Below are 20,512 nucleotides of genomic sequence, written 5' to 3'. Positions count from 1 at the left end.
TCGCGTCGGGATAATAAAATTTACAATTTTTCCATCGGTAACGTCCGGTTCCACGGCTGCTTATTTGGCGTGAAAGTTTAGGCGACCGGATTCGCCTCTTTCTTTTCCACGGCGATTTCACGCGCGCACGCGTGCGTGAAACAAAGACGATATATACCGATTCCTGAAGCGAAATCTATATTTCGTCCAATTTCAATGCGAAAGCAATCGCGCAAACAGCACGGTGTCGGACGATGAATTTCGTTTCTACGAAAATCGAACAGTGGAACAACTCTGTTTCGTGTTTTTGAATTTCCATCGAGCGTTGCAAAATCCTTAAAATAGCGTCGAACATGGCGCGATAAAAAATATAGCGATCGCTGTAACGGAATCTACGTTCCATTCGGATTTCCGACGTGTAACGCGAAAGCAGTTGCGCAAACAGCAAAGTGTCGGACAGTGAATTTTGTTTCTTCGAAAATCGAATCGTCGTATTTGAACGACAACTCGTGTTTTCGAATTTTCGAATTGCTGTATGCCGAAATGAAACACCATCGAACACCGCGCGCCGCGATATTGTTGGAAATGAAACGCGAGGATTTGTAACCGCCGATGTAATAAAACTTTGTGCCTCTGTAATGGTTTAATTAACGCGCGAGTTTTCCAGGAGAACGCAGCCATGGTATAGTAATTTAAATAATGGAAAATATCGAGTAACTTTGACTCGTTCGGTTAATAACCGATACGTTACTATACTTTCCGACAGCGCACTGAAATGATAAATCCGAGACACGCGAAAGTTATCACGTTGTTCGTAAAGCTAACGAAAACTTTTTAGCGCGCGATGCTCCTTTGCGTTGTAAACGTCCCGAATATTTTTCTCGCGGTCGATTTTTCAACGAACGAATACGGAACAACCGTCGAAACCTTTTACAATTTTAAATTAACAAATACTTTTGCTCGTCGCGCTGCGCGTACGAAATACTGCTCGTGAAAATTATTAATTAGTCAAACACGACTACGCGCAAAAAGTACTTCACCCGTCGACATCACGGATACATGAACGGATTAATCAATTTTTAATAATTACCTCGCCTTTTATACGCAGTAACGCGATACCGAAGTATTTAACGAATGAAATCGATCAAGCTGTAAAAGAAAATTACGCGAATGAAATTGAACGAAATTTCATGGAAAAAACCACTCGTACCTCGCGCGATTACATTTTATTTCAAGGTGCGCGCTAATTAAGTAATCGATTCGAGAATAATATTCGGAGAAGACGTTATTGATAAATTTTCATCGAAATATCGTTTCGATGTGACTACCAATGTTTGTTACCTAACACGTTCTTGGAAGGGTTTAATCTCGATCGCAAACTAATGATTCATGCGAATCCACAGAATTATACACACAAGTTGTTGGCCCGTAAACAAGCAAAATGGAATTCCATTTTACTTTCCAAACAGAGTCTGCGTGTAACGTTCTCCCCAGGGAATATAGTGTGCACACGGTCACGTTTAACGTTAAATCGGTTGCATAACACCTTTCCACGGAAAACGCGCGTACATCTTTGCAATGATAAAAACTGATAACAAGGCGGGAAGAACAACTGTTTCTTATATTCAATTAAAATAATACAAAGGCTTCGATGTTACGCAACTAACTGATATAAGATATTGAATATTTATTTTATCTCTTTATGGCGCAATTTGCGAATACAGAATAGAAACGATGAAAGGAAAGAAAAGTTAATTAAATAAATACTGGAATAAAGAAGATAGGTGCTGTTACGCAACTTACCTCGGAAAATTATTTATACGTAAATCTAACTACGAGAAATAACTTATAAAATGGAATACAGGGGACACGTACCAGCTTTGCATTTGAATTGTACGATAATAGAACGATGACTAGTATTCGCCCTTAACATCGAGACGATTTATCGCCGCTTCGTTTAAATCCTAAACGGACGTCTGACGTCTCTTAGATAGAAAAATTGCTCGAAGATTTTCGACAGGTAAGATCGATCGATAGTTGCGAAGCAATATTTGCTAATTACGATCGGAGCGTGGTTGTCGAAGATAAGAGAGATTCTTTCTCGCGAATGTATTCCGTTCCGCATCGAATAAAAGTCTTTGATAAATTTCCGCTATTGCAAACCCGAACGCTAATGGAATGCATGAGTTTTTCGAACCCCTTGCTCTTTGCGGCGATGTCCGCCTTTCGCGAAATTACCAGTCGCGTTTTGTAATTTAAATTTTTGCAAAACGACGTTGTCCAACGTCGCTCGATATTTTCCTCGTTCGTCGCAATCCTCGAGCGAGTAATCTCTTAATGAATGGTCCGAGAAGCATGGACTAATATTTAGTGCTTAAACAATCACCTTACGGCAACCAGCGTTGCGTTTAATTTTCAAACTGACGAAGTTTACAACCTCCTGTTATCAGTCTCGCGTTTGGTGTACTTTCGAAATGCATTGCCACTGCGTTGTAACAAATTGTCGCTCGTAAGAACATACTGTAACGTAAAGTTGTTTCGCGGTCAAATGTGTGCACGCTCGAAGTCGTCTACTGGAATTTTAACGAATCGCACACACTGTTGGACAATTATTGAATTATTTTGCGGTGGAAAATCACACGTAGAATCCAAAGTTTCGACGACACGATCGATCATCGAACCTCTCGAACCCGTGCACACTGTTCGGTAATTTATTTCCAACTTTCTCGTCCACGCTTTCTTCGTTAACTTTACAACTAACGCAAATACAAATATCGGTCGATCAACGGGCTGGGTTTACCGTGTCAACGAGGTCAGCGATACAATGCGTCCATTGGCCGAATCGCCGGATAAATATTTAAATAAAATGAACTAATTTTGTTGCGTATTACGCGCGGAATTCGAAATAAAATAACCGACGGTCAATGGTCCATTGACTGGAAATTTCAAATATTCAAGCTCCCGATCTCTCGCGCTCGATATAATCCGATCGTGGTCGATAATATTCGTCGCTCGTAGGTACTTCGTGCTTTTAAAAGTTGCCTACATTTTATACGAGAAGTAACGTCGAACGTATGTAACACCGGTGATGTATACCTTTTATTACCCTCTCTAGTGCCTCCTTAAAAGTCGACCAGCGTGCACTTCTGCACCCTTTGTGGTGGCTGGTGGAAGCTTTAAGACACCCGTATATCACACGATCCCTAACACTTCCGCTCGAAGGAGTTTATCGAAAATCGATCGCTCCGAGAAAGGAATATGAAAAATTTCGCGACTCAAATTTTCAGTATCAATTGCAGCCAGCTTGGCCGCAATTAAATCGATTTGCCTGTTGGCTTCGTCGAACCGAGTAGCAATTTGTTAACTCTTTGCCGGCAGATGCTCTGTCGAGGCAATTTTAAGTTACAAGCGAGTCACGCGTCTATATTGTACACTCTTTGTGTACAAAACTTACTAAACTTTCTTAGGTAATATTAAATTTTCATCGAGATGTTCGAGGCAAAATTTATCTCTTTTAGTATTCGAGACTGGATCAAGGGATCTCGAGACGCGTATTTACGACACTCTCCTTTCTCGTAGACCGGAATGTAAACATGCATCCACCGATGCAGGAAACGACTATGCGAAAGATACGAGTACAACGAAAACAAACGTTTACCGAACGACTGACTCCTCGTCGCGAATTTCGCGACGTCGTTTCTTGCGCCGCGAATATTCGCGTTACGCGAATGAAATTTGGGAGGCGTCGGATAACGCCTCAATTTCTCACGACTCGAGAATCGAATAAGAAACCGAATGCTCGTGAATCACGCGATGCACCCGGAACAACTAGGAGCGAATCGAGAGTAAAGTTTTTATCGGTGTGGTTCTCTCCGCCGATTAATTAACTTCCAGACTGGATAACTCGGTGTTATTCAGCGCGGATTAATCGTTTCGCGCTTCCACGATGTAAAAATGAATCCCGCCGGGAATGGAGAGACACGGTTTATAAATAGAACGAGTTCGCGAGTCGATCTCAGCTGGCCGAGAACACACGCATCGCGCCCTTTGCGGGCCTGGCAATGAACCTGGTAACGTGCAGAAGGAGAAAGGTGTGGATATACGTGATTTACCAGATCCAGTTCACGTATCGAGACTGGAAGACGCAACCGGGGAAAGAGAGACGGTGGAGAGACGCTTTTTCACTCGTTTCGTAGCTATATAAAAATGTCGATGGTATCGATCGATCGCAGACGATCTTCGCGCGTAATCCTCGCGGGTTTTCACGCGTACCACGATCTCGTAGAAAGGTTCTAGCCTGTGGGGGAAAAAAATAGATTCAAATGAAGAAACTGGTGAGTCCCTTCGAGTCTGGAAATTTTCCGTGGTTCGAACAATCGGTATCCGGTTGATTTCTCATCTTCAGGGGATCATCATCGCGATGGCGGTGACCGTGGTCGCGTACAAGGACAGAAGAAGAGGGCCTCTGTCCCCCTTGGAGGATTTCCCGCCTTATCAAGGTGTTCGTCGGTATCCATCGTTCGACGAACAGCACCAACCGTTCCGGGAGCAATCGTTCAAGACGCAGTATCAATCCTACAGGCAACGTCCCTATCGCCGGGACACGTTTCCCGAGCGACTGTCCTTCAAGGATCACCCGTTGTTGAAAGATTATTCACCGACGAAAAGTAGATCGTTCTACGCGGACAGATCGTCCTTCAGAGACGCCCCGGACTCGAAGGGACAGGCGTCGTTCTTTATAGACGGTGGTTCGTTCAGGGATCAACAATTCAGGGAACCGATCACGGTTTTCAAGAACGAGCAGACTCTTCAGGGTCCGATCTCGAACGATCGGTATTCCTACCAGCAGCAATCGTTCGGCGACGATTTTCGATTCACCGACACTTACGACAAGCAAATCACCTCGTACAAGAGCCAAGAATCCGGTCAGGAGCTGCCGCTCAGGGATTTGGAGTACTTGAAACACGGTGAGCGGTTTCTTTTAGTGGAAAAAATTCCTCCCCTCGACGAGATTGTAAATTATTCCGCTACTCAGGGAACCACGGTCTCGGTTACGTTTCCTTGCCGCCGATTTCACCCTACGAGAACGTTCTCCCATTCGATGGGGAAACGTCCACGACGCAGGCACCGTCAACGACGTCGCCAACCACTCAGAAGCCATTGCAGCAGTCTACTGTCTCCAACGTCGTTTCGGCTATCACCCAACTTCATACGTCTGCAACTTCCCAGCCGAAAATGGCTTTGCACACGGTGACAATGCCGAGCGTGAAATCCGATACGGTGAGCGAAATACACGTCGGCACTCTGCCATTCAGCCCGGTCGACGCACCATCCCCCTCTTTCTCAACGTCTTTTCTTTCCTTTCCTACCGGAGTTTCTTTTTTCCATACCGACGCAATTTCAATCCCCACACGGAGATAATTTCGCGAAACGTTTTATATTCGTCGCAGCGTTACTTGTTACGCCAAGGGCGAGTCTCTCGTCGGTAGATCGAAAGATCCAACAGAGATTCGTAATTGCTTTCAGTTGGCCAACTCTGCCATTACCAGCCAATCCGCTTCGACGGCTCCCGCGATACCAACCGCGTCGGTTGCTGCGAAGCAATCTTCGAACGTGGCTCATCCGCCGACAGTCTTCCCCACGATGGCCAGCTTACCTGCCATAACCACGGAATCACCGATCTTGTCCTTGGGCAGACAGTACGTAATGGCACTGTCCGAGTCGTTTACCTTCCTCGATCGATCGTCCGTCTTCGAGCGACCTTTCTGTTTATTTATTATACAACGGTCCCGGATATTTCCACGAAGGCAATTCGTTCGCACCTCGAACGAGAACGTTCTTTCCTGGTCGCTGAACAGACGGACGATCGAATGCCTTGCGCGTAGAATTCGAGAAGGTAGAGAGGCGCGCTCCAAACGGGCTAGAACAATTTCAAAGACGGTAATATTTATTCGAGTTTGTTGTTTATTCGATGAAGAGCTGTCTCCGACCTAACCTCGAAGACGTATAATACATCAGGACGATCTATACAACGCGAACCATTTAATTGGAAAAGAAACACTCGTACAGCTCGTCCGCTGAATAAAACGAGTCGATACGAAAAAGTGGATAGCTCGAAAATCTCTTTCTACGTCGATACGTTTACCATCGGACTATTATTTTACATATTCCTCTTCTCTGAATTCTACTTCGAGTTACCTGGATAAAAAAAAATCCCGGAAAAATTCCATCGTCGGAGAAATAAACGCACCGTGGAATTTTTTGTTCGCGAATATATATATATATATATATATATGTATCCAGGGGGCGAGAAAATTTTCCATCTATTCGTAGAGGGGGTGCCTTCTAAAAAGTTCGGCGAAGGTTCGTTCGCGCGATGCTACACTCCGCGCGATTAAATTAGCATTCGCGTTTCTGAAACCAGTGGGATCCCGGGAACTCGTTTGTTTCTTCTTTCAGTACGTTTCCACGGATTGACTTTCCAGCGAAGTTCACCGCGCCGGCGTCTTATTACGTTTCCAGCGACTCGAAGAACAAACTCCAGCAGTCCTTGCTCGGCTATCTGCTGTCGCAGCAAGCGAGGAACGCCATCAAAAACAACGAGCAGAGCTCGCTCTTGAACTACGCGCTCCCGGATGCGTCGTACAACGGTTTGAACAACAAGATACCTGGTTCTCTGTCGGGGTACGTGCTTCCGGTGGAATCGAAGGACAGCCTGCGAAGCTCCCTGTTGAGCTATCTTCTCCAACCGGAGTCCAGTCGCGGTCTATCCTTTCAACAATCTTCGTTACCGGAAACGGTGAATTACGTTTCGCTGGCCGGCACGTTCACCGATAGAGCGAAGCTCCCGATGCCGAGTATACCGATCGCAACTTTGTCAGCGGTTTCTCGACCATTGCAGACCGTAAACTACGTCGCCGCGTTGCCGAGGGTCCCTGGTTTCGTGACTCAAGACTCGTCCTCCGCTCTTCCGTTAGGTATGGCTTCGACCGTATCAAATTTCCAACGAATTCTCGATCGCCAACGGGAAGGGAAGAAACTCGTGCCACCACTCCCGAGAGACCGTATCCAAGAAAAATTAATCTTTTTAACTCGGTTTTCGGTTGCTCGCGGCGCGAATGGTCACGTCGTACCTCGCGCTCGGAGTTTATCGACGGTATTATTTTTCCGACTTCGTGGCGGTTATAATTTTCGAAATACCACCGTGTCTCCAATTTCGATGGATTTCTTTCCATCCGTACGCCGGCCACGATCCCGTTTCTCCGTTTTTCTTTTTATCGTTGCCAACGTCCGCGTACTCGTATCGCGCGAAGTTGATAAATCCAACACCGATGGAGGGGAGGAGGGGTGTTGGTTTCGACGTGAATTTTATATAAATGGTTATCGTTAACTTTAGTTTTCGCGACCCTCGTGAACAGAAGTGCGAACAACAATTATTTACACCGTTTACATCCTGTACGCTACGACCAATTCTCCACGCGACCTATACGACGCCAAAGTGCATCCTATGCGTTTCAAAATGCACCTGCATCCGTCGGGAACCTGGCGTGAAAATATTCTCGATTGTCCGACCCATGACCCATCTACTTACTCGCTCAAACGTGTTATACGTTCGAAACCGATATAAATTACCCTTAACACTGACTCAGACGGACTCTCTGTGACTTTCACCGATCGTGGACTCTCGAACGCTCGTCACTCGCGCACGATGCACAATGCTAGAGAGACCTTGCACTTATGGTACTCTCGAACGTGTTTCTCGTTTCAGGTACGACGTTGACTTCCGGGTTGGCCCCGAGTTTCCAGGAGGTCCAATCCACGAGCGTGTTCAACGGCGGATTGAACGGTGGCGTATCAACGAGCCTACCTGCCAGCCTGTCAACGGCCATTCCCGCCGGAATACCGACTTTGAACTTGGGCCAGAATTTCCAAAATTTCGGCCAGCTGCGACCGTTCGAGGCAACGAGGAGTCAGCCGCTCTCGTACTCCACAGGTATATAAATCGATCGCGATTACGCGCGATCGTTTTGTTCGCGAGATAGACAAGTCGATCGGAAACTGTGAGCGAATCGATCGTCCTCTGCGTGTACGGATTACTGCGGTTTGGGTTTCCGTGTCGGAGTCGTTTGCGATTGGTATCGATGTCTCGATTCGGTACATGTTCGCCCGAGTTTTTCGTTTCTATACTTCCCGTCGAGAATTTAGAGTCGTTGCCTACCAACCACCGAATGCCCGCATTCAACTTGCCACATTGTAGGGACAATCGAACAGATCGTTACAATCGCGAAGCTTCTTTGAAGAGAAAAGAAGAAAAGGAAATATTTAAAAATTGATTTTTGAATTAAATTTTTCCGCGTGGAAGCTCACTTTTACCCTTGGCCCACACGCGCTCGATATCCTTGCAATTTTTCCACATTCGGTAAGCAGCTGTAGCACAATTGATGGGGTATTGTGCAAATATCAGGCACGGTCGTGCAACGATACGGAGTAGATCGTCGTTTGATTATTCTCGAGCAGAATTGGCACGGTTCCGTCACCGTGCGCGTTATCGAGACGAAGAGTCCGACACGGTATACGGAGGGTTAACCCGCGAAGCGTGCGGTTCTGTGCAGGAATGCAGCTACAGCTGGGCGGATTCGGCGGGATAGATTACGCCTTACGGTCGAGTAATCCTGCCCCATGGCCGCTGGAGCTCGGCGTCGCGAAAGTGGGCTTAAGTTTGCCGGAATTACCGCGACACCAGCTTCCCACGATTCATCAAGGTAAATTTTTAACGAGTAATTGCGCACGCTGCTTTTCTGCCGGACACTTTTGGTCAGGTCGACGCAGACGCGCAGGATCACCTTTCGTTTTAATCCAGGATGAGTAACACCGCATTTGGTTAGCACACCGAGCAACGAGAGACGCTACGAAATTATGCATGCGTTTTACGCGGATCGAGCGACGTTAGATTCGAACGACGTGCTACGATATTTAAAATTTTAAAAAGATTCGGTATCAAAAATTACATTTGTCAAGACTTTGACACAGTTCGAGTCGGTTCGGGGGATCCCCTAGGTATTTAATATTTATTCGAAATTAAAGATCGTATTCGGTATCAAAAATTATTGTCACGACTTTGACACAGTTGGAGCCAATTCAAGCGATCCCCCGGATATTTAATATTTATTCGAAATTAGATTCGAGCAATCTCCTAGGTATGGAGCATTTATTCGAAATTAAAGTTTCGCGTGGGTAGCTTTGGGATTTAAGAAATTAATTTCGGTAGTTAAAATCCAGTAGAAATAATCACCGGATGTTGGATATTTCGATCGATCGATTGAAAAATTAGTTTCACGGGGCTTCTTGTTCGGCGAGGGTTAATATCGTTCTTTACGATCGAGCGTTATCGCGCGGCGAGATTCAAGTTTCTGGAAACCGCGCACCGACGTAATACACGGATAACTTTAATCTCGAAAGACAAGTCCGTTCCCGCCAAATTTCACGCTCTCTCAAAGGAATTCATGGTTTTCGTTGTACACCGAGTTCTCGAGTTTGTATTGTGGTTTATGCATCGCGAATCCTTGGCGAGGCGGTAAACTTCGAACGAGGGGAACGCATTCGAAGAACACCGCTTTCGCGATACGCGTATCGGAAAGTCTCTTTATTCGATGGCTCGCTTTTCGTAAGAAATCTACCTCGACGGCGTGGAATATTATACAAATACCCACGCGACGGAAGTTCGTCGGTTAGAGGTTTTGTTCGCTCGTACCTCGCAGAAATTTTAAACGTCGAATCATCGATCGTGGGATTTCCATACTTTAATGGAACGGTGGATATCGCCCGAAGAAATTTTCTGTTAGACGCTGGTGGATACTTACCCGAATATGGTACGCCAACATGTCGCCTTTATTAAGCGTCGAAAACTCCGATTTTATCGGCTCCATGGAGTTTACACGGCCATAGACGCGTAACCGGGTAAAAATCTCCCACGGAATTTACGTTCCATCGTTCGAGCTGCGGCTGCATTCGAAAATTCTCGTACAATGTAAATACAGCGACAAAATATCGAAACAATGGCGGTGGATATTCGTTCTGTGCCCGCAATTCTTTATAGCTCTTCGTCGTTTAAGTATCGGTTGTATTTTCGTTTAATTTTTTAAAGCTACTTCGCGACGTTACTCGCGGTTCGTTATCGCAACGTTGAAATAATGAAAACGAATCACGATTTCCCTACAACCTTCGTAATCCCATAGGTTTCAACGGTGGAATTTAATTATTAATTCCAAGCATCGTTTGATTCGCGTTTCCTTCGCGAATATCGGTGAAAATACGAGTTCACGGAGCAACCGGCATCGCTATTTTACGATAGCAGCTGTTTGCTGCGCTTGTCGGATCAACGATTTGGGGGGAAGGGGCGAAAAGGTAAACCGAGGATGAGGCGCGTCTTTAACATTCGCCCAAGTTTCTTATTTGCATTAATTATAACTCGAGAAGTTTCGTGTCCGTGCTCACCGACGCCGGGAGCCGTGGAATACTCGACACCCAAGTAACGAGGATATTAATTGGAACAGATTTAGAGTGAAATAGCTTTTAACGTTCCGTGGCAAAATCGACTTTCCCGCGCGGTCATCAATTCAACCGTTTAAATCCCCCCGCATTACTCTCCTCGTATTTCTCCGATGAAATTAGGGATATTTTAAACGCGAATTTCGCCACGATTTTGTTCCAGGTTGGGCTTGAATAACGCCTGTGGTGGACGAACCGCACGTCGATTGCGACCAACCTGGTGAAGTACAGAATATAATTAACAAACTGCCAAAGTCGATGAAAATTTAGATTTAACGTTACAACAGCAAGAAAAGTGTTTCGTAGCTTAGTTACAGACGATAGTGTTATTTTATAAGTATGTAAGGTTTCAATTATCTACGAAGTGAAAATAAAAATTTCTCTTTACAAATCTCGTTACCCAAAACGTCAATTCAATAAAGAACGGGGGGAGAGGGAGGGGGTTGCAGGATCGCCTCTCGATTATGGGGAACACTCGTGTAACCCTTTTCCAATCAATTTTCCGCTCTTGTTTGTCAATTTCCGGTGTCCTATCCATTACCCGCTTCATCATTCTTATCAGCATTCAATATTGACGACGGCATAATACTATTAGCACACTGCGCTTTACCGATGATACTGTTGACATTATTTCCCTCTATCGGCGGTGTTTCTTTGGCCAGGCTAACGGTTAAGCTATCGCCACCCTTTCTTTTTCTCCTCTCTTATTACGAAGAAATTCCGGCCACCGACCTACCCTTTTTCCCAAGCTTTAACCCGTCGTGTATTTTCTTTTCTCGTGTTACTTTTCTGTTTTTTTTCTCTTTTTTTTTTATCGCTGCATCGCCTTTTCTTTACCTCTTAATGGCTTTGCGCGAACGACCCGAGACGTCTACGGGAACAAGGGTTCGGTCCCTTACAGGAGTCCCGGAGGCGTCCTTTGCTTCGCGGGTATTCGTAAAAGTCGATGTGAAACGACTTCGTTGCAGATTGGATTTGGTCGACGTGTGTAGCACTCGGCCATGACCATTGTCACCGTGGATTGCATTGAGCGAGGTTTCTGAGCTCTGATTTCTAGGGATCGTCGACCCCCACAAGATGGAGGAACATACTGAAACGAAAACTGGTCAATTTACACTATGTTCTATAACTTTTAACAAGTGTCGCTCTTGACCAAGACCATTGTCACCGTGGATTGCACCTACCGAGGTTTCGGCGCTCTAATTTCCAAAGAGCTTCGCGTTGCACCAGTTGGAAGAACACAGTGGAAGGATAACCAGTCGATTTATAGTACGGTTTATCAAATTTAGTATAGCTCGTCGCTCTCGGCCACGATAATTGTCATCGTAGATCGCATTTATCGGGGTTTCGGAGCACCGATTAGACCAGAGATCTTTACGGTGCGCGGGACGCACACACTGGAAATGAAAACTCGGTGGTCAATTTATACTATATTTTATTAATTTTAACAAGTGTCCGTGTGTTCGGTTTTGTCGTGTCTCTGAATGATCGTGTCCGCTTTTCGTGTGTGAACATCTATACGTATTGCCATCGGTACATACAGCGTTTTAGACATTCAGTTTTTGTTTCTTTTGTTTCGTTTTCGTCTCGCTTATCGTTAGTCTCGGCAAATTGAAGATTCACCGCTTACATCTATGCCCTGTATAGACCATTCGTAGTAATAATTAAGAAATTCATAGGAAAAACATAGTTCTCTTGCACCCAGAGCGACACGCACTCACCACCACTGGACAACTTTAGCAATTTTCGCTTCGTTCGTTTTCTTTATTTATTCCTTCGCTTCATCCCCTGTCTCTCGTGTCGCGAGAAATCGCTCCGCGATCCGGTCTCGGAGTCCCTGTGAATTTTACGTCGAGCCTCTCCGCAGGCATTCGTATACGCTCGCGTTCTTCGTCGATTAAATATTATATTTACACAGATGTACAGCGCCGCCCTTCGTACTCGACTCGTACGTTACAGATACGTTGCATACGGCGCGCGCGTTTACCATGTACGTAGATATCTATATACAGAGAAGGAAACGTATCCAGATTAGAAAAATACACCGATTTTACGCAGGATCAGTAAGAAACTTTCTAACGCGTCGTTAAGCGCGCCACGCTGCAACAGAATGCTAGGCTTTGTCGGTTCACGCTCGATGCGAAAGCACGCTCCTTGGATAATTGCCGATTTCCCACGATCCTCAATATCGGAGCGTATCGCGCGAGACGAGTCGACGAAAATTGCTATCCGGAACGTCTCGTCATCTTGGTATCTTTCAAACTATCGGACATAAAAAATTAAAAGGGCGTTCGTTCGACGAGTCACCCCGAATACAATGTATTTCGTACGAAACTTTTTCCGATCGAGTCGACGGATAAGAAGATACTTGGAACGACGACTCTTGTCGCCTTGTATATCGCGAGAAAGAAGCAACGGACGCGTTTACCATGAATCTTAAGACACATTTATTTCCTTGTCGCGTTTAGGGAAAAAGTAAGAAGCAAGAAGCAATTGATCTACCCCGAAGGAACGGAGACGTTAATGGGAATATTGTATGTTACGTTACGGTTTAAGGGCCCTCTCGCGAGCAAAAAATTTCGACGGATCGTTTCTGTGTTTCTGGCCTCACCTCCTGGAACTTTCGTCTCCCCCGTTAACGACCGGGGGCGAAACTCGAGAACTTCGCCAATTAATAATCCCGTGGAAGGTTCCTTTATCTGGAGGCGGGCGTAAAATGGCGCGCGGGGCGATCCGCCGCGAATCGGAGCGCGTTAAAAATGTTGCCAAGCCGAAAAGTTCCTTACGGGCGTTACGGAAAAGCATAATTAAGATGGTAATTTTTCTCTTTCCCTGTTCTTTCTTTCGCTTCTAATTGGCGCGACAAATCAGTTATATTTATCGATTCTACGGAGCAATCTTCGCAGCAATAACGTCCCGGGTGGTAATGCCGGCTCTTTTAACACATTCGCAAGCGCCGACGTAAATTATTGCACGTTCGTGAGCGTCGCGGTTCGAAAATCAAACAATTTACGCGTTCTTCGGCGCGAAGTACGAAGCGAGATTAAGGTTTTGTAAAACGTGTACCGTGCAAATTTCTTTCGATTTATAAAAATAAATAGTCGCGAGCACGCTGTAACAAAGCAATTTCTCTCGTGCGCATTCTCATTGTAATGTCAGAATCAGGCGGCAATCAGCAATAGACTTTTGCAAATTGAGCGCGGCTACGAAGCTCTCGACAAACGGAAGTTAAGCACCGAAAGAATTTCTTTTATCGGGCGAAATGAAAGATTCATGGAAATCGAAAACACAACCTCGTCGTTTTGATCCTGCGACGCGTAACGCAAATTTAAGGGGGCCTTCTATTCTCGAACACCGAAAACAATAGCTTCGTTCGAATTATGTACATTTACGTATACATACTTCCAGGAAACTTTTTCGACGCTACATCTACAAAAGAGAAAAAGAAATGGTACGGTTGAAAAAATTCGTCCAACGTTCGGAGCGGAAGACCCCCTCGAAAACTTCTGTCCGGTGACAGCGACGTTTCCGAGACAACGGAAAAATGAAATGAAAAGTTGTCGAAGAAAATCATCGTGATCGTTCACCGCGAAACGAGCTACGACGCAACGCAACAATTTCGATAAAAGCTAGCTGTATCACAATTCATCGAGAAGAAGTTTCCCTATTGTTTTGCCTAGCGGTTTAGCGATACGCACATACACACACTCTCTATCGTTACCTTCTAGCGTTTGTATGTTTAGTAATTGCGATGTAACTTAGGTTTCTCTTTTTAGCGCCGATCGCAGCGCGACGAACGGTTCAATTCGTTTCGGCTCTCTCTACGGTTATTTACAAATATACATTTGGAAGCTTACAGGCTACGCGATAGAACGTGTTCGTGGTACCCATACAGAGTAAAAAGCTTTGATTGTGTAGACGTTATTGCGACAGCGCGGGCCGCGCGAAACGCTTCTCCTCGGTGCCGATTCCGCGATTCCGCGATTCCGCTTCCGCTTCCGCGGTTCGCGCGCCCTGATAGACGCGTCACGTATGCCAATGCACGGACAGGTATCGTGCCTCGTACTTGATATGTTTGAAAATTCGGTTCGCGGCGGACTAGGGTCGCGCTCACTGCTCGCGGAACTGGAACAAGAAGCGTCGCTCCTGCACGATACACGCTCGTTTCTCCCCGTGTTCGTGGTCGTCCGGTTCGTCGAACCAGGGCCCGTGGCACCGCGCAATGTTTATCTTCGCGGAAGAATTCCGCGCGGTTCGAGGGGCGAAAACGTGCAGCGCCTTCCTCTCGTATCGATTTTCGTTTCCTCCCCCCCCCCCCCCCCCCCCCCTCTCGGTGTTGGTACGGGAACGTTCGAAGCAGTTAACGCGGGGATAGACGGTACATAAATTTTGATCGAGGCTCGAACCAACGGCGGAGCGTAACGCGGAAATGATTGACAGAACGACGGAAAGGTGGAAAGAATTTCAATACGCTCGACGGAATTCACTTTTAAGCGAGCGCTAGGAAGAAAGCGGAGGATAAAGTGAATCTTCCGAAGAGTTACCTTCCCACCCCTTTATCGAATGGAATATCGAATAAAGTTCGAATCCAAATGGTTCGGGAAATAAGTAACTGGAAACTGCAGGGAGGTCGCCGTCCGTTTTGCGTTTAAAGGATGAAAAAGATTCCAACGCGAGGAAGAAGTTGAAGCGTGTATCGAGCCCGTTCGCCGAGCGAAATTTCTCTTCCCGTTTCTCCGCGATCGCCCGGAGAGGGTCGAAAGATCGAGGAAACACGGATTACCGATCTTTTCCGATTTCTCGCGGTCTCCGGTGTCGATTCTCATAGTTCGCGGGGAACTTGCCCTTTGTCCGACGCGGATGGAAACGACGATAGAACCGCGACGAAGAAGACGCGTTCGCTTCTCGAGCGGAGACACGAGTACAGCGTGTGTCGTTTAATCGCGAATGTACAGGTCGTGGAATCGGCGTCTTCGGTTCTTTTCGTTTTTTTTTTTTTTTTGAGCCAAACAATACTGCTACACCTTACGAGCTACGGTAATACTGCCACGGCATATTTAATATCCAACGAGGTATAATATCTACAACGTGTGCTCGCTCGTCGATTACCCGCTCCGTCGACCCTTTGCGTTTCAATCCGGTGTTTCGCCACCTTGAACGATCGGGCAACGTCCTCGTGTATTTCTTTTTTTTTTTTCTCATTTTCGAACCATTGTCGCATGCCTAATACCGTGATGCCCCTTGTATCGGACTAATTAGTCTACGTGTTCGTTTATTCTTTTTTTTTTGGTAATTCAGCTCTAACATCGACGCACGCTACCTCCGGTTTGACATCGTCAGGGACTCGAACAGTGACGCGTGACGGACGAATGCGACTGCGCAGAGAGGGAGCGTACCGTTGGTCTGGTTCTCTGATGAACAATAACGAGAAAAACGTGATATCCGCAAAGATCGAGACAACCGAGAGAAAGCTACGCTTTCGTTTGATCCTTAGGTGGTAAGTATTTGCGTACCTTCTGCCGGAACAAATGTTGAGCTGTTCGATTGTCCAGTGCCTTGTCGTTGCTCCCTGTTCCAAGACAAAACGCGAATTGCGAACAGAGTCGACCGTTTAAAAGCTGACCAGCTTGTGGAACGCTTTGCGAAATTCGGGATTGAACACAGTGTAGATCACGGGATTCACGAAACTGTTCATGTATCCCAACCAGGAGGTCACGATAAAGGCCGTGACCCCCGGTTGACAGGTCGCCTCGAGCTTCGTGCAAAGCGCGTCCATGATGTTGCAGGTAAAGAACGGCAGCCAACAGATCAAGAAGACACCTGGAATCGTTAACAGCGAAACAGTGTCGATGGTCGTTGAGAAACTCTGGAGGAAATTTGCGCGAGGAAAATTTCGTATTCTCCCTGTTTCAATATTTACTCTCTAAATCGGTGTCACATTCGATGTGAATCCATAGAATGTGAAAATGGAGCGCAAATTCCTACGGACGATCTATTTTGAATTTAATACGCATCCCCCGCCCTCGATATTACGTTATTCTACAATATCGTAGTACCGAAATTTTTTTTCGATATTCCGTTCACAGGAGTCCCTATTACACACGGTTCAACGTACCCGGTACGATACCCTCACCCTTCTTTGATACATTATCCTACGAGATCGTTGTTCCGAATTCTTTTCGATACGTTAATCGCAGAGGTGGTAAACCGCGCACGGTTCAACTTACCCAGAACGATGGCCAGGGTTTTCGTAGCCTTGCGCTCCTTCTTCGCGGAGCTTTTCTCCCGTTTCTTCTTGCTGGCCTTGTTAGCTTTGTATATCGTGAACCTCGAACTGGATGCCGCGTTTTTCTTGTCCTTCTTACAGGTGGACGAGCCGGACAAGACGCTTGGCGTCCGGCCAAGCTGAAGGGGAAGGAGGGAACCGGCGCTCTTGAGCCTCTTCAATTCCTGTTTGTTCGTCTCGGCGCCGTTCTTTTTGGTCTGGGAGCCGGAGCTCGTGGCCGCGCCTCTCGGGGGCGGCGATGAGGAAGTGGAGGAGGACGGTGCCGAGGTGCCGCGCGGATTCGGGCTCGGGCTGGAGTTTGCTTCGAGCGGCTCGTGAACCACCATGCTGCTCGCCGCGCCGTCGTATCCGGAATCCTTTCTGACGGTCTGCGTTCCGCCCAGCTGAGCTTGGGCCACTGCACTGAAACGACAACTGCAATTCGAGTATCAGTAGCATTCCTGCCAGCGGTTTTTAGCGTTTTCCAGTCACGGCTCCCGTGACCTTTCACCTGCGAGCAGAAGTGTTCTTTTTTTCGTCGTGGACACCGAGACGAACATTCTCGCGTCGCCGGCCAGCTCGTCGTTCCCCCCTGCTTTTACGCGACCGAGGCTACGGGTTCTTCGTAATAGCTGGCCGCGAGCTAGTACGTACACTGGCGTTCTCTCCGCGAGGAAAAGAGATCCCGTATGGGAAGAAACTCGGTGCAACGGTTTTTATCGTTTCCCGTAACATTAAAGTTCTCGGTTAACGGGGAACCGAAGAATTGTGTCTCTCTTTCCGCGCTCTCGCGTATACCGAGAAGATACACCGATAGAAATTTCTTTCGATGTACATTATTTTCGTTGGAAAATAATTACGGAGCAGATGCTTTTCTCGGGAAAAGAACGACAATGTTACGTCAATGTCGGCTCGGTCGGGTACGCGCGATCGTGCGCATTAACGTACAGCCCACGTATCGACTACGACAAAGCTTTCTGTGCGATTAAGCTCGCCACGGTATCGATACCGATCGCTCCGAGGGATTGGGTCTCAAAGACAGCAGCACGCGCGCGGACTGTACGCATCGATGCTACGATTAGCCAGCGAATTCCGGGATTACTATCGTGCAAACGAGTTTCCATCAAACGGGTATTGCGCTCGTAGCTTTGCAGTGTGGGATTCGTAAATCCGGGTCAGGTGCGCAAGGGTGAATCGTCGGACCTCGATCGTCGCGAGTGTATTCGATCGTTAACGCAACTGTCTTGTTGTTTCTGTCTCGCGCTCCAGACGATTCGAAGTGAATCCTCCATTGTTACTTTTTCTCTCGTCGGTTGCCTTTGTTTCAACGCGCCGTTTTCCATTACACTTAAGTTCGATCGAGGCTGCATCTTCCACGTTCAATCGATACGAAAGCCACTCCAAGTTGCTGGACGAGTGGACAGTCGACAAACAAACGAATCAATTTCACGGTGAACCGGTTCGTCGACAGTCTGCGTTTTTATATTTTTTTTAAATTTCCTTCCCCCGTCCCCTCCATTCCGTAGTCGCGAAAAAAAAACCGCGATCGTATACGCTGGACACTCAACCTTTCGAGAGCACACGGCGGAAAGCCGAATCGAGTATCTTTTCCGAGGAAGGACGAACTGCAATTAGTCCGTGGCTCGAAGAATTCCGGAACGAAGATGGCGGGTAGAGATAACGCAGTGCCAAACAAGAACCGACGTTATCTTAATTCGCGAATCTGGTCAATTAAGATGTAACTTTAGATCGACTTTCGTCTTTCGAAGTAACCGAAAACTGCTTACCCGCGAAGAAATAAAATATTCGTCCCTCGTTTGCCACGTACCATTGACTCTGAATGCTAATCGACTTTAACCGACCCGTGCTTTGTTCCAGCAATGTTGTTTCGAGACGGGTTAATTTGCTCGAGAAAGTTTCCGCGGTTTGGCAAACTCTTCCGGATTCGACGTCGCGTACCTTTTACGATCCACGGTGAATATTTGCACATCTCGTTTGCACGTTTTTGCGCAGTGTGTTCGCGTACGTCGGCATTTATTTTTGCGAACGCGTAACTTCGTGCCGAATTAGAGCTCACTGCGGCTATTGTTCGTGCATATTTATAATATGTACAAAGTACGGCGAGCTTGTTTGTAAAAGAGTTCCGCACGAGTTTCCGGCGATTGTTTGCAGAGAATTCTGTCCATTTGGCCGCGTTTTAGAATCGAGGTAAAGGATACATTACGGGGGCGGGTCGTTGCGATTTTCTAATTGGTGCGTTCCATCGTTGGTAGGAACTTTACGAACCTATTGGGATAGATTTACCGAACGGTGGTGGAAATCTTGGAAACCGATTGGTTCCACGTACGCGAGGGGTGCAGCTATTCGAGTATTCCAAGTTTCTTCGAGGTTGAGACCGTAAAACTAAGTCGCGAGGATCTTCGAGGATCGCGCCTGTTTAAAATTCTTATTTCCCTCAACGATCTATCCACCGAATGAATAGTTACTCGAGACGAAGCGAAAATGACAGTTACCGAGTCTCGACATAAATATGCATCACCGTCTAAGCCCTCGCTTCGCTCTAGTTTATAGCTCGAACCTTGTATACCGACATAGTGGATGACGTTGACGCGAAAGTATAGCCGGTAACAAAATACACGTTCTAAATAAATAAGCGAGGCGGAAGCTCTGTTGGTCCACGAAGGGTATTCTTATTTCTCTCGGCGCACCGGTAGAACCTCCATTATTCGAATTAAGCGCACAATGTTCGAACGAAGAGGCTGTATCGTGTATAAAAATTGTAAACGTACTAAGGCTGGTTGCTCCCTTTGTAAAAGCCACGCGTATCCCATGGGAATGAAAATTTCACGTTCGCGACGAGGCGAGGCGAGGCGAGGCGAGGCGAGGTGCAATATTGTCTCCGAAACGACCCATCTTAGTTTCGATATCGACTTTTATTTGCTCGTGAACGTTCCTCGGTATAAATAGGCACTCGTTAAAAACTCGAAACGGAGGTGAAATTGAAGGACAAGAACGATTCAGCGGGAATGTTCGTCTCGGAGAGGTGTACGCGGACGAAAAGTTTATTGGACTCTTACGCTGCTTCCTCGACGACCGTGGCTAAAAAGAACTCCGTGCTCTTGTCGTTCGAGATGACCACGACGGGATCGAGGGGCGTCTCGTCCTCGTCTTCGTTGCTCCCGGACGCCGTGTTCGTTGGTTCTTCCATGCCGGGAGCCACGAGGGCGGCCGCTCCCAGCGCAGTCTCCGCAAACCTTGCCACAGAATACCCACTACGTGATCTTAGTCAAAAGCCTCTAAAAAAAAAGCTTCTACACTTAGCATGCTTTTAGTATTCCTCGACGACGAGCGACGTTAATCCGGCAAAGTGGAAAAAATTAATCTATCATGCACAAAGCGGTTTTGCCTGTCACCCCCTCCCGGGACCGCTCGCTCGGAATTTCAATCGACGAACAAAGGAACCCGGCTTCTACTTCGTTGAAAGTTACCTTCGCGATTCAGTGGGTTAGGTGCGCGTCGTTATCGAAACTACGGACTCCGAGTCTTTATTTTGTTTTCCAGCGAGGAACCGCCAGTTTCTCTTTCACCTTCGAACGGTAGAGTATTTGCGCGCGGTGCGTCGACCGTTCTCGGAGAACCATCGCCAACAAACCGAGGAACGGCGGCTCCTTTTAGACGGTGCAAAGCCTGCACCGTCGATCCTCCTACTTGCCCACTTTC

General features: G+C 46.8%; 2 protein-coding genes across 5 annotated transcripts in view; one reads left to right on the top strand and one right to left on the bottom strand.

The window, feature by feature from the left end:
- Window positions 1–4,301: 4,301 nt before the first annotated feature.
- On the top strand, window positions 4,302–8,844 carry LOC143149700 (uncharacterized). The gene is made up of 9 exons (XM_076317270.1): window positions 4,302–4,313; window positions 4,385–4,946; window positions 5,015–5,259; window positions 5,506–5,678; window positions 6,439–7,340; window positions 7,398–7,589; window positions 7,748–7,972; window positions 8,592–8,741; window positions 8,840–8,844. The coding sequence occupies exons 1-9, from the start codon at window positions 4,302–4,304 to the stop codon at window positions 8,842–8,844; spliced, it is 2,466 nt and encodes an 821-aa protein (XP_076173385.1).
- Window positions 8,845–14,861: 6,017 nt separating this feature from the next.
- Dop2r (dopamine D2-like receptor) overlaps window positions 14,862–20,512 on the bottom strand; it is a 155,187-nt gene continuing 149,536 nt past the window's right edge. The window contains exons 6-9 of one of the 4 annotated variants that reach the window (XM_076316550.1): window positions 19,870–20,064; window positions 16,755–17,227; window positions 16,041–16,347; window positions 14,862–15,938 (exon numbers count right to left, since the gene is read on the bottom strand). In XM_076316550.1, coding sequence (XP_076172665.1) covers window positions 16,139–16,347; window positions 16,755–17,227; window positions 19,870–20,064 — 877 coding nt within the window. In that variant the 3' untranslated portion in view covers window positions 14,862–15,938; window positions 16,041–16,138. The remainder of the gene's footprint in view (window positions 15,939–16,040; window positions 16,348–16,754; window positions 17,228–19,869; window positions 20,065–20,512) is intronic. The other 3 variants (XM_076316551.1, XM_076316553.1, XM_076316554.1) reach the window with 3 other exon arrangements.

This window comes from Ptiloglossa arizonensis, chromosome 7 (assembly GCF_051014685.1).
Source record: "Ptiloglossa arizonensis isolate GNS036 chromosome 7, iyPtiAriz1_principal, whole genome shotgun sequence".
NCBI lineage: Eukaryota > Metazoa > Arthropoda > Insecta > Hymenoptera > Colletidae > Ptiloglossa > Ptiloglossa arizonensis.
Note: the sequence above shows the minus strand (reverse complement) of the source record. Positions and strands in the feature narration are given on the sequence as shown.

Bases quoted from the DNA above. Each gene is read 5' to 3' on its own strand.
- LOC143149700 (XM_076317270.1), top strand. The intron at 5,260-5,505 runs GTGAGCGAAATA...AATTGCTTTCAG, and splicing joins CGAGCGTGAAATCCGATACG to TTGGCCAACTCTGCCATTAC. The intron at 5,679-6,438 runs GTACGTAATGGC...TTCTTCTTTCAG, and splicing joins ATCTTGTCCTTGGGCAGACA to TACGTTTCCACGGATTGACT.